The sequence below is a fragment of the Ipomoea nil genome, unplaced genomic scaffold (genome assembly GCF_001879475.1).
Source record: "Ipomoea nil cultivar Tokyo-kokei standard unplaced genomic scaffold, Asagao_1.1 scaffold1407, whole genome shotgun sequence".
Lineage (NCBI taxonomy): Eukaryota > Viridiplantae > Streptophyta > Magnoliopsida > Solanales > Convolvulaceae > Ipomoea > Ipomoea nil.
In genome coordinates, this window is record NW_017617835.1 from 1053531 (window position 1) to 1066933 (window position 13403).

The window sequence follows — 13403 nt, forward strand, 5'->3', positions numbered from 1 at the left end:
TGTGCCGTTGCAAAAAAAAAAAATGTGTGTTGTGCCGTTGCAATTGCAACGGCACAGTATGGGCCGAAAAATTGACCGTGATTTTAAGTCTTTCTAATCAACTGCACCTAATTTTGTGAGTGACTTTTTTTTTTTTTTAGTAAAATCATATTATATTTAATTTTTTCTTGTGTGTTTTTTTAACAAAATAAATTTTATTAATCAAAGGAATTAGGAGGACTTAAAAAGATGGCCCAAAAGTGATCTTAAACCATACTTTAGCCCTTAAGATTGGGCCCATATTAATCTAAATAATAAAGGAATAAGGTTCAAATTGGCCACTGAACGTAACCTGAAAATGCAATTAGGCCACTGAACGAAAAAAAAAAAAAAAAAAAAGTACAATTAGGTCACTGAACACTTTAAAAACATGCAATTTCACCTAATAGCATCAATTTTAGCAGGTTACCTGCTTACGTGGCAGTTGAGTTGACATTTTTAATAATTTTTAATAAATTTTAATAATAATAATTTTTTTAAATAAATAAGATGGCCATCCCATCGTTTATTTTTTATTTTTATTTTTTCAATTTTTTAAAAATTTATTATTTAAATTAATTATTAAAAATTATTTAAAAATTATTTAAAATGCCAACTCAGCTGCCACGTAAGCAGGTAACCTATTGAAATTGATAGTAACCTGCTATCCGGTGAAATTGCATACATTTGGAGAGTTCGGTGGCATAATTGCACTTTTTGGAGTATTTAGTGGTCTAATTGCACTTTTTTTTTTAGTTCAGTGACCTAATTGCATTTTCAGGTTACGTTCAATGGCCAATTTGAACTTTATTCCAAGAATACATAACGGACCCAAAAACCCCAATAACAGGTCAGGTCTAAAGAATAAAAGAAATAAAATAAAAGAATTGACCCAAGCCCAAATAATATGCTAGATCAAAGAATATAAAGGTAAAAAAAATAATAAAGGAGATGCCGGGATGGCAATGCAGAGTCCTCATATAGGTTTTAGATCTACCAGTAGCAGTCAGACGTAGGTCTTTCGGCTGGCTAAAACACACTCATCTTGTAGTGCACCAATCTTCGTAAAATTCGGCAGCATAACGACTGTATTTAGGACTAATGTGGAGCCCCAAAAGGCCAACAATTGCCAAATAGAACAAAGAGGACACACAAACTGCCAAATAAACAGTCAAAGGGCCAAAATAAAGTACACATGCTAGCCAAAAGCGATAAAGTTAGGCTATCGGCGGGCTATCACGCTCTTCCTGCAGTGAACCAATGTCGACCCGGCATCATAGCGAATGTTTCTCAGACTAGAATGTATTGTTGCGCCACCATGCCGCACCACCACAAAGTTGCAATGACGCGACTTTGCACCATAATGCAACGATGCAACAGTGCCAACTCTGCACCACAATCTAAAATAGAGTCTAGAATTTATGGACTATCAATTAGTTTAGGAACAAGTACACAAGTAAAAAGGGTTTCTAACAGTTTTTTTTAATAGTTTTCTAATATGATTGATAGTCCATAGAAAGTGATATCAATTAGTTTATGGACTATCAATTAGTCCATAAACTAACCTGCTCCTTCGTTCCTTTCAATTGATAGTCCATAAACACAAGCGAAGCATATCACTCATCACTTTTCCATGGAAGCATATTTACAGAAATTGAAAGGAACCAAGGAGCAGATAACCATGTAACCTGCACTCCCAAGTAATCTAGATAATTCACTTCACCAAAATCATCAATTAAGAAACTAACACTCTTCTTTATAGTCAACAAAGAGGAAGCTGAAATCATTTAAACAATGTACAAACCTACGATGCATGCACCCCCACCCACCCACCCCCTCTATTTTTATCCTTTTGTTTTCTTATATATTTATTATTAATATTATATGCTCAATCATTAATTCGCGAGTATATTTGTCTGTATGCATTTGTATGCTGTTGCATGCATCTTCACCAATTTTTCTTTTACTTTATTTGTTACAAAAATTTATTTAATGATGACCCAACATATACTAATCAAAAGGCTAAGGACGTCATTTCACTAAATTATATAATTTATGTTTTATGATCATTATATTTTCCTATTACTAATCTTGTACTGAATTTGTTTTTGTTTTTGTTTTTTGTTTTTTTTTTTTTAATATGTATATAGTTACATTTATTACAAGACACATATTTTAATTTTAAGTAATAAACCAATTTAAATATTTTATTTAAAAATTCTTTTTATACAGAGTATTCACATTAACCAATTAAATTAGATAATTTTTTTTAATTTATGTTATATATAGATTAGTGGGTTATTAATTAAAATTAGCAAAGTGTCAACTGAACTATGACAAAATTTATGGTGGGAAGATATCAAAAAGAAAAGGCACAAGTGTCAAATATGCCCATCTACTATTTTGAAGTGCTCAATTTTTCCCATCAACTAAAACATAATTTAATTGAACACACTTACCTCTAAAAATTTGTCGATTAGGTTTTTTTGCAGGTTACCTCCAGGTTGCCACTCCACACTGCTGACATGTAATTTTATTTAAATAAAAATAGTGATGATGTGGTATTTACTTCTTAATCTCCAACGAGAACCTTGGTCAAACATGCGAAATAATTTCGATTCTTCAGTTCTTCATTTCCGTTCTTCGTCCAGCGACATTACAAACTTCATAATTTCGGATACACACTTTTGTCGCCCATATCACGGATTGCAGATGCAGGAGGCCAGGTCCAATAACTTCATTTTCACATAGTTGAGCAAAATCATCACTTTCCGATAAGAAACCATCACCTGGGTGGATAGCCTGAATATCAAAAAATCCAATCTGAATGTCTGGTGTTGTACAGGGAAAATATTAAGCGCCAGTTATGCAAATTAGTATATGCTATGGACTCATTAATCGGATTGCCGGTCAATTCGAAAAGGGCTCGTCGGTTTCTCTGAATTAATGAATTAAAAATTAGGGTTTCGAATTACATGGATGATGGTATCAATTCCTATACGTAATGTGCTTAAATAGGTTGAAACCTATTTTTGCTTGTCCTCTTCAATTCATTCCTTCTTTCGGCAGAAACAAAACAAAGAAACCCATTTGATTACCATTGTATATGTATGTGTAATTTTTGGCCTGTACGTATATGTTAGTTGCTATATACTGTCCATGTAAAGCATACATGCCACATAATCAGTGACATGGCTAATTTTGTTATTTAATTGCCATGTCATCATTGCCACATATTCAGTGTCAGACTCCATCGGAGGTAACCTGTAAAAAAAGTTAATCGACAAAATTTTAGAGGTAAGTGTGTCCAATTAGATTATGTTTTAGTTGATGGGGGAAATTGAGCACTTCGAAATAGTAGATGGGCTTATTTGACATTTGTGCCAAAAGAAAAATGTTTTTTTTTTTTTAAATTATAAATATGCCAAGTACCTTAGCTTGTAGTCTGGTGGCATTATTGTTACAATTATCATGTTGAGGAGCTACTAAGTAGAAGTTAGATTGTAGTACTCAAAAAAAAAAAAAAAAAATCTAAATATGCATTATTAATTTTTATTTTTACAAGGATTATCATTATTAATTAACGTATAACTTGTTTTCAAAAAATTAACGTTCGTATAACTTATTAGGACCCTGCATTCTAAGCACACTAGAATTCATTCTCCCTCCCCTATATTATTAAGATTATTATAAATACATTTCTTCATCATCATGTACTTTAAAATCATGAATTGATCTTCCTTGAACTATTTGTTCTCATTCGGTATCAGACCAAATGATCGATGACTATAATGGTGGGAAGAAGAAGAAAAAAAATAACAACCGTCACCGCCACCAATCTCCCGTTGTGAGTAATATTAATATTGTTGCTTTATATTTGTAACATATAGTTATTATGTGTGGTTAGAATTAGTCCTCTGTTAATAACCTGTTAGATAGGATCAGTTAGAAGTTGTTTCAGATATACTCTCTGTAATCCTATCTTTCCTGAATAGAGTTGATTTTGAATTCTCATCTGGTATCAGCCTAATCTCGATCCTCCACCGCAAAACACCAAAATCCCCCCCCCCCCTACCCGATCAAATGTTGACGTCCTCCGAGAGAACCCCGTCCACCGCCGTCGGCGGCCAACCTCCGGCAACCGAAAATTCGTTGTCCGGAGCCCATCATTTTATCTCGATGAAATTGACCTCGAGAAATTTTTTGTTTTGGAGAACCCAACTTCTCCCGTTTCTCAGAGGTCAGGACCTCATTGGCTATGTGGACGGCACCACCCCATGCCCACCGGCGTTTCTACCCGCTTCTGACTCCGGCGAGTCGGGTTCCGGCGCCACCACTGCCCCGCCAACACCATCTCCAATATTGCCTATCCAATAAATATCCTACAAATATCACATCACTTTATCTCTATTAAACATACTTTCTCAAACTATCTGTTATGGAATACTCAACTTGTTCCCTTTCTCCACGTGGATAAAATCTCAGTAGATACGTTATCGAAGACACGTTTCTCTGTCCGAGTTCATTTATTAAAACTCCTGATGAGTGTCCTGTTGTAGCCACGCTCCGAATGAGTGTTCCGTTGTAGCTTCGCTCTGGATCAGTATTGTGTTGTAGCTGTGCTCCGGCCGAGTGTTTTATTGTAGCCTTTCCTGGGCCCAAAAATTTGGTTGGTTAGGATTCTTTTATTTTGTTCGTGACAAAGTAGCACAGAAGGACATGTCTACATCTCTACAAAAAGACCAATTGGTAGGCATCTTCACCACGTTACTAACCACAACAAGACTAAATGATCTAAGGGACAAGTTCAATATTCTCTCTAGAGAACCTTATGCTTGTGGAGCGTATTAGGACTCTGTATTCTATTCTAGGCATATTATTAGAATTCATTCTCCCTCCCCTATATTATTAAGAATATTACCATTTATCATTCATATTATGACTGAAACTTTTTGTATCTTTATAAATAAATATTTTCATCATGTACTTTAAATTATCATGAATTGATCAATAATAAAATTATTTTTCGAGAACTATTATTGTCATCTAGCTAAATACTATATTTGCCAATAACAAATTAATTAAAAAGAATTCTCCAACTAATTTTACTTAGATTCATGTGATGAATGGACGTTATACTTGATATTATGTTTTTGGTAGATAAATGTTTAGATGGGGCAGGGCGGGCAAACTCATACCTATGGGGATTGTGGTTGGAGTTAGATCTTTATTATTTCGAATGAAGTAAATACTCTAGGCTGATCAACTAGACCGACGTCTCTGTTAGAATTTGATACATTTTTGCATGTTAAATTGTTATTTTGATTTAAACTTCATAGTCACTATCTTAAGATGCAATTTAGATGAAAATGATCTTTTGACCTTAGCTAGTAAAGAAAAAAGCATGTCAATAGTTAACTCCATATAGAATTATAACGTACTACTAGATTAACTATCTGATTAATTTAACTACGAATTATCCCATGTTAAATTGCTCCGATGGATAGCACTAGATTGATTTGACGACATAATGATCTTAGACTCAACTAACGTACTAAAATGCAAAAATGAGGAGCATATAAACATCCTTTTTGAACAAGTGAACTTGCAATGAAAGAGCAAGAAAGGAAGGTCTAAACTTCGCCGATAGGTGTTTCTAGTTGATCTTCAGTTCGAACTCGAGCTTGAGTTCAAATTAACACTCGAACTGTTCGAAAAAATGACAAGCTGAACTTGAACTATATTTTTCGAGCTCGAGCTTAAGCTCCCTTGTTAGTAATTGAGCTCGAGCTCGACTCGTTTGCACCCCTAGGTTACAACTTACACATTACTAATCAACAAAAGGTGCCACTCAATTATAAAAGTTTGTATATTTGAATCATCAAATTCATTCAAGTGACTTTCTTGGCACCATACAACAATATAGTTAGAAACCATCCTAGTGCAAATTGGTCAGAGATCATTTGATCAATTGAGAAAAGACAAGAGATACATGAGAAAATAGAAAAGAAAGAAATGATTTTGAAGGTTTTTGGATTATTCTAGGATATTATCCCTCCCTCTTCCTTAGTTTTGAGCACATGCAACCGGCATTGCAGTACCAGTCCCCGGGCAAGACCTCTGGTCTGATTTATTACGCTCATATATATAACTAGTAGTTGTCCCATGCGTTGCACTGTCATGATATTATGATGCGATATATAAAAGATTGTTATATTGAAGATATAGGACCAATAAGATTTTAGATATAATAAATAGACAAAATATAATTTATTGACGTTCCATAGCTGTAATTTCCAAAATCATAGATTGAGATAAACTTGATTGAATATTATTTTGGGGAACTATTATCAAAATTAAAAGAAAGAAAGCTATTATAATAGCCAAACTAAAATTCCAAATGCAATATTTATTAAATACTAAACTAAATAAATAAATAAATAAATATATATATATATATATATATATATATATATATATATATAGTATATAATAGTATATATTATAATTATAACACTTTAAAATAATAAAATAAAATAATAAAATAAAAATCAAAATAGAGAAGTATCCAGAAGCCCATCTTCTGGACATTTCCGATCATTTCTCTCTCTCTATGATCTATCTTGTCTCTACGATCTATCTTCTCTCTACGATTTCTATCTGTCTCTGTATTGCATACGGTTTAGGCCGTGATGCCGGCTAAATTTGCTAAGATGCTTGTATACTCAACTCATTCTTGTGTAGATCATACTTTATATTTTGTAACAGAGCCAGAGGGAGATAGAAGATTCAGAATTTAGGGTAGTCCTAAATTTCTTTCAGATATCGAACCCTACTTTTCTAAAGCACCGGCGAGTGTAATGCTTCGTTGGTTCTAATCCCCCTAAATCTCTAGATGAACGTCGATCTGCAGATTAGAGCTATGGATGTGATGGATCTCACATCATTTGCAATCGGAGGAAAGTAAGGTATGTTCAACTTTATTTTTAGTGAATTTTTTTATAGTTTTCTTAAAAATATTTAGCTGGAAATTGGTTAAAAATTCAAATTTAGGTATACTTTAATTATACTCTTATTGGTAAAATATGTTCTCTAAATTGATTTTTTTTTTTTTGATAAAATATTGTAATTATACTCTTTTTTTTTTTGTTTTTTTTTTTTCATAATTACTAACCCTTTATATTTATATTTGTTTTTTCGTGTGTGCGAGGATGAACTTGGTGATACACTTGTAATTGCCTCTTAATTCTGATCTGGATATAGTGTATATGTTATTTTAATTAGGTTAGAGTCACTTGGAACTGCAACTCTTTGTAAAAAGTCTCTTGTCTTAGCTTTTAGTTGTAAAGGTTCATCTGAATTATTACACAGTAGCATAAAGTTGTAATCTGGTATTTTAAGACTTATTGGTGAAGTTAAGAGTATTTTGGTGTACATATATATAGTTGGTTTGATCACTTTGGTATTTTAACATCGATAATCTATAATTGACATTATATATATAAGCTTTGTCGAGAAGAAGGCTGGCTTCTGGATATTTTCGATCTGCACTCTCTCTGTCTACAGCACTATCAAGGATCTGAAGTTTGCTATGAGGTTTCTTATACTCCTCATTCTTCTAGATATCAAACGATTCCGTAAGTCATGACCCACGATGCCGAGCTGCAATCCTCGACGTCGTCCGCCTCTTCTTCACCAATTTACATCCACCCAAGATGTGAGCCCTTCGAGCACGGCCTTCTCCCCATTCCCAAGCTCATCTTCACCGACGGCACCGAAACAATGGGCCCCATTTAGGACAAGCTCTTCTACCCAATCGCATCACATTTCCGATTTCCTCCAGATCTCACCTCAGGTACTAAGGTACTAAATTGATTTTTAACAGCTATTTAGGGGTTTTAGCTATTTTTTTTGATTGGGAATCATGTATAATTCCATAATTTATTGGCTAAATTGTAAAATTCGAACTTAGGGTAAGTCAATTGTCTTCTTCCTTTTTGATCTTACAAAACAGTTGATATAAATACTAAGATATTAGTTTGCAATTTACCTTTATTTGCTGCATTTTGTTTTCTTTTATTTCCTATAGTGGTGGACTTTACATAATACTCCAATGTGAGAATGAATTTGAACTGCCATACTCTAATAATTTTTTAGGGAGTGTTTGTATTAGTTTGAGCATAATAGAATGAGTTCCACTGTGTGAAAGTAATAACTTGAATTGTAGCTGGATTAATCTATTTGTAAATCATCATTGTGTCAATGGAACTCAACAGTTTTATCACTTGTAATGATAGCATATGTCATCATACATGTCCTCACAGTCTGTAAACTTTATTTTGTATGAGTTTTATCTTGCAACCATTATATATTTCAGTCATTATGTTCATTTGATAAAGTTGGGTGACCATATCCTTATTTTTTAAGTTCAAAGTGATGGCACAATATGATCAGTAAACATTGCCTACCTGTATTTAAAATGTGTTCTATCAGTTTGGTTTAAGACCATATCTCTCTTTTATAAACTCATTACAATGTTTTTAATTATTTTTTTTCCCATTGTGATAGTTGAATCATTTCATTTACTTATGTTCCTTGTTATACCTCAAATTTAATATTGATAGACTTTACTTGTCAATAAATAGGTTAATTGAAGGTCAATATATATATATATATATATATATATATATATATATATATATATATATATATATAAAGTAATGCTTTATCCATTTGCTTATTTCTTGCAGCAGTGCGATCATATGCTCGCAGTAGACGTTACTATGATCTATTTAAGGGTCGTGTACCTGGAGCCAAGGAATTCAGGAAAACTTGGGCTAAAGAAATGGAAGATGAGGATAACTGTTTATGGACTGGAAGTGAGGGCGAGAGTGAGCCAAGTTCTTTGAAGAAGGAAATCAGAAAGGCCAAACAACGAGCTATAGAGCACTCAGATCGCATTGATGCAGACGACAGTGATGAGTTAAGAAGTGTGTGGTCTGGTAGTGATGAAGAGAAAACGCTGTGGACCGGTAGTGAAGGAGATGATGATGATGACATTCCTACAGAAGCTTATCCAAACGAGAAGAGTGATGAATATATAGATAAACTGTTTGAGTTTGATGAAAAGCCAAAGTATACAACACTCTCTGAGGCTGAGGCTTTAAAAGATGAGGAGGAGCCAAAAGAGTTATCGCCTGGAAAGCAAGCTAGGAAACTTGCAGTTGAAAATGCCCTTAAGAGATTGAAGTAGGGGCCTGATGGTAGATACATCAATGTGTGATCTGGACATTCTAATAGGGGCTTTTGAGAACATCATTTCAGGGCCAGAATATGCTGAACTCAGGCAGGGGGGACCTAGGAAGTTGAATATGCAGTTTTTTAAGGACATTCTTGCTCGTATGAGAGATCCAAACTATAAGTTCTCTCCTGAACTGAAGTTAAAACCGAAGAGCAAAGTGGTCCCGAGAAAGAAGTGGCAGAAGGTAGAATCTAGACGTAGGAAAGCCCGGAAGCGCTAGCTAAGTTGTAGCCTTTTCTTGGCATCCAAACTTTTGTAGGTATGAATGTCCTATCATTGTCTTTGATCATTCCATTTTTAACAAGCATGCATTGATTATCTTTGTCTAGAAGAAAATCCTTGAACATTCACACTGATTCTATATCTCTTTAAGGTGACTGAAGAAATGGAGATGGCATTTGTAGAATTTAATGCAGAAAAGAGTTTCAGCTTTAATTTGAGAATACTTGGTAGGTACAGTAAACACCCAAAGGCTGATGTTTTATATAATTTAATGTTACTGCTATTGATTGTCTATCAGACTCGAACTAGGATTCTTTTTATAATATAATGTTACTGACTTACTGCTATTGATAGTCTATCAGACTCAAACTAGGACGGGGTGATCAATTTACTCAAATATAGTAGCTATTCATGTTCTGCCAATAGCTGATAGGTGGAACCATGTCAAATTTGTGATTCATCATCATCCTTGGTTGATGCATGTACACATTGTCCATGTGTTGGATGGGATGCATTCTCTGCATATAAGGGTTTAGTGTCATGGGAGATGGATTCCTGTACTGGTACACCTGCATGTTATTCATCATGTTGTATGGTGGATAATGATATTGATGCCCAGCTAACTCTGCATGTTCTTTCCCTTCCCTTCCATAGTAGTAAAATAGGGAAAGTTAGATTTGGGAGCTAGGAACTCCATCATGGAGTTCTCCTTTCTTCCCACAATGCTTGTATGATCCTGATGTACATGTGGATTATCCATCTCCATAGTTGTAGAAAACTTGTTGTCTCTTTCTCCTTCCTGGGATTCAAATGCCATACTCTGTTTAAAGGACTCTTCATAGCCCAACTGATCAATACCACTCTCATAGAGTTGGGGTAAGGGTAACATCCATGCTCACATGAGTAGAAAGTAGAAACCCCATACAACACTATAATTTAGGCAACCAAAGAATGAGCCTTTTTTAGAGTACTAAAGTAAAACATGCAAGATGGAACAAGACCTTCAATCTTCTTGATGAGTTTCTTCACTTTCTTCCTGCACCCTAGACAGTTAAATCTGAACTTTTGAGGACATCTGTCTGCAAAAACAAGAAGAAAAGGACAAAAACATGTTACAGACATTAATAATAATTTAGGAAGATAAATACGGGATACCACCGGTGATAATAATAATCCGGAAACTAGTTTTTAAAGATATGAGAGAGAAGATAAAGAATCTGGAAAATGTCTGTAACTAAAAATTTAGGAAGACATTTTTTTGCTAAATTGGACATTTTTCCGTTGACCAAAATGAATATCCAAACACGAAAAAATCCTGTAAATGACTTCTGGTAGTCATTTTTGGGGTTTCCAAACGGACCCTTAGTTATTCCTCATTATTAATAATAATACTGATTACTTTATTTTATTTATTTATTTATTTTCAGTTAGATGCTGTCAAAGATTTGTTTGATGAAATGAGGGATGATGAAATATTGCCTGGTCGAGCTATGCAATGGTCATTCCAGTGAATGCAGGAGGCAGGTTATGATGAAAGTGTGAATGAATTGATCAGAGAAATGCTTCCAGATAGGAGAATTAAGAGTATTGCATATTCCATGGATGTTAATGAGGAAGAAAATGCTGACTTTGTTTCTGAAGATGTTGGAGATCAACTTCAATTGAAGCCATGGCTGGACCCTGCTGCTTTAACTAGTGCATTGCAGCATTGGAGGGTGGAAAATTTGTGTGGACAACTAGGTGCAATTTCTTTTGCTGGGTTTCTTATTTACCAGGATTTACTCATTATTTTTACACAATGTGAAGGATGATTGCCAAGTTGGCTCGTGTCCATTTAGTTGATAAACTTTTGTCTAAGATGGAAAAAGAGGGTTTTAGGTTGTCATTTAGCACCCTTAGATTAATAATTGATTTCTATGGGATTTCTGGTACGTAAAAACAATCTGTGGTCCTAATGATGATTATGCTTCTTTAAACGTAAAAACAATCTGTGGTCCTATTTCTAAACGCAGTTAGTTGATTCTGAAAATTCATTTCTCTTGAAGACATTAGCCAAGTGCAAGAGGAATTCTGATTATATTATACCATACTAAAAAGTGAAAATTTAATATACTAAAAACTAGTCTTATATTAGTGTTCCATCTTATAAGTTGGACCGTGATTTAAGGCACTCTAATCATCAATCGAGCAATACGTAAAGCTTAATGAGAACCAAGTAATAATTGCATAGCACAAATTGAAAGAGCAAAAGGAATTCTGATGTCATTACAGTACAACCAGACAACACAAGGCTTAACCCTAGCTACCCCCACTGGTGACGACTCCTCATCACTGGTTTGCACCACCTCCAAGGCCTTATCAAAATGAACCTCCTTAATCCCCCGGTATTCCTTCCACGATATGGGGGGATACCTAGAATCACGGCCCTTGACTAATTTGGCCGGAGATGAAATTTTTAAGTCAATCTCCGGACCAAAGAAGTAGGTGATGGAGATGCGGTGGGAGGTTTGGCTAACAACAGCCCGATGCTTAACACTTTTGAAGTGTCCATTTGAAAAGATTTGCATCATGTCGCTAACATTAACGACAAGTGCATCGGGTATGGGTTTCACATCAACCCATTTTTTATTGCGGCCAAACACTTGCAAACCAGTGTTGGTGTTGCTTTGGTAAAGCAACGTGATGAGTGAGGAGTCGGTGTGTGGCACCATGCCCAGTGCCCGGGTTGGGTCTGGGCATGTTGGGTATGAATTGAAGTGGAGGAAGGCACTTGTGTTTTTGGACTTCAACCAGTCCACATCTTCCTCCGACATGCCCAATGCTTTGACTATTAAAGAAGTGATCTTTATAGCCAAGCCCTTAAGTTGCTCCTTGTAGTCCTCAACAGCAGTGCTAAGCAAACAAAACAGCAAAAAAAATGCATCTTGTTAAGTATGTATATATTCTCATAAAGATTAAAAAAAAAAAAACACAAGTGTGGGAATTGGAAATACCAGAAAGGGGAGTAGTCTTCCGGCCAAACCAGGCGTGCTTGCTCCTCCGGCGTATCCGAAACCGTGAATCCTTCCATCCACATCAAGCTGCTATAAGCGCTAGATGCGGGGATGATGCCGTAGCCGGGGCGGGAGGGGATTCCGGGAGAGCGGAGAGTGAGTATCTTCTTCTCCTTGGGCAATGCAAAGAAGCTGCGAGCTTGATGCTCAATCTCGGCAAGAAGGGCGAGTGGAACGGCATGGTTTTTCACCTGAAAGGCACCCCAGTTTTCACAGGCCGTTTTTATTTTGTTCACGGCTTCAGGGTCCTCAAGATCAATTATGGGAATAGACTCCTCGCTTGAAGAAGCGTTGGAGGAGAGGGAGTCCCAAGTGTGGGAAGCCGGAACATCCACAGCATTTTCAAAGTCCATGGGGACTAGATGGTTGAGCTGGGTGTTCATGGTTGTGTATGTGTCTATGTGATGATGAGAATGAATTGAAGCTAGAAGGGATGGATCGGAGGGTGGTTGTGTAAGATTTTCCATAATAATATATATTGTATATTATATATTAGGGCCTTAATTAAGTGGTGCAAGTTGACTAGGCTTATTAAGTGGTCTGGTTGGACTTAATAACTAGTAGTTGTTAGTCAACCAAACTCTGTGCCTAATATAACCTGGATTGATGGGATACAGGATTATGGATTAGATAGCACATTCAGTTACGGTACTCAGACTGCTCAGTAGATACCAATACGCCATCTAGGGTTCTGAGTCAGGTCTGAGACAAAATATGGCTGACGGTCTACCGTTAAGAGGCAACACAACAGGAACATCAACTATGGCTGGAGATCAACACGCCTACGCTTCCGCTATCATACGAGGTTA

The 13403-nt window shown here is 35.5% G+C and overlaps 1 protein-coding gene and 1 long non-coding RNA gene across 7 annotated transcripts; one reads left to right on the forward strand and one right to left on the reverse strand.

Annotated features, from left to right (window-relative positions):
• The first annotated feature begins 6592 nt into the window (after positions 1 to 6592).
• LOC109186163 lies at positions 6593 to 11426 on the forward strand. 6 transcript variants are annotated; one of them, XR_002055094.1, is made up of 5 exons: positions 6593 to 6986; positions 7229 to 7881; positions 8769 to 9578; positions 9693 to 9768; positions 10969 to 11426. It is a non-coding gene; the product is annotated as an uncharacterized LOC109186163 (long non-coding RNA). The 6 variants fall into 6 exon arrangements; XR_002055096.1 differs by having other exon boundaries at positions 7525 to 7881; XR_002055093.1 differs by lacking the exon at positions 6593 to 6986 and having other exon boundaries at positions 7019 to 7881.
• Positions 11427 to 11722: 296 nt separating this feature from the next.
• LOC109186353 (gibberellin 3-beta-dioxygenase 1-like) lies at positions 11723 to 13021 on the reverse strand. The gene is made up of 2 exons (XM_019336301.1): positions 12535 to 13021; positions 11723 to 12433 (listed from the first exon to the last, which is right to left on the reverse strand). Exons 1-2 carry the CDS (start codon positions 12975 to 12977, stop codon positions 11743 to 11745), a joined length of 1134 nt encoding a protein of 377 aa, XP_019191846.1. The 5' UTR covers positions 12978 to 13021; the 3' UTR covers positions 11723 to 11742.
• Between the last annotated feature and the right edge of the window lie 382 nt (positions 13022 to 13403).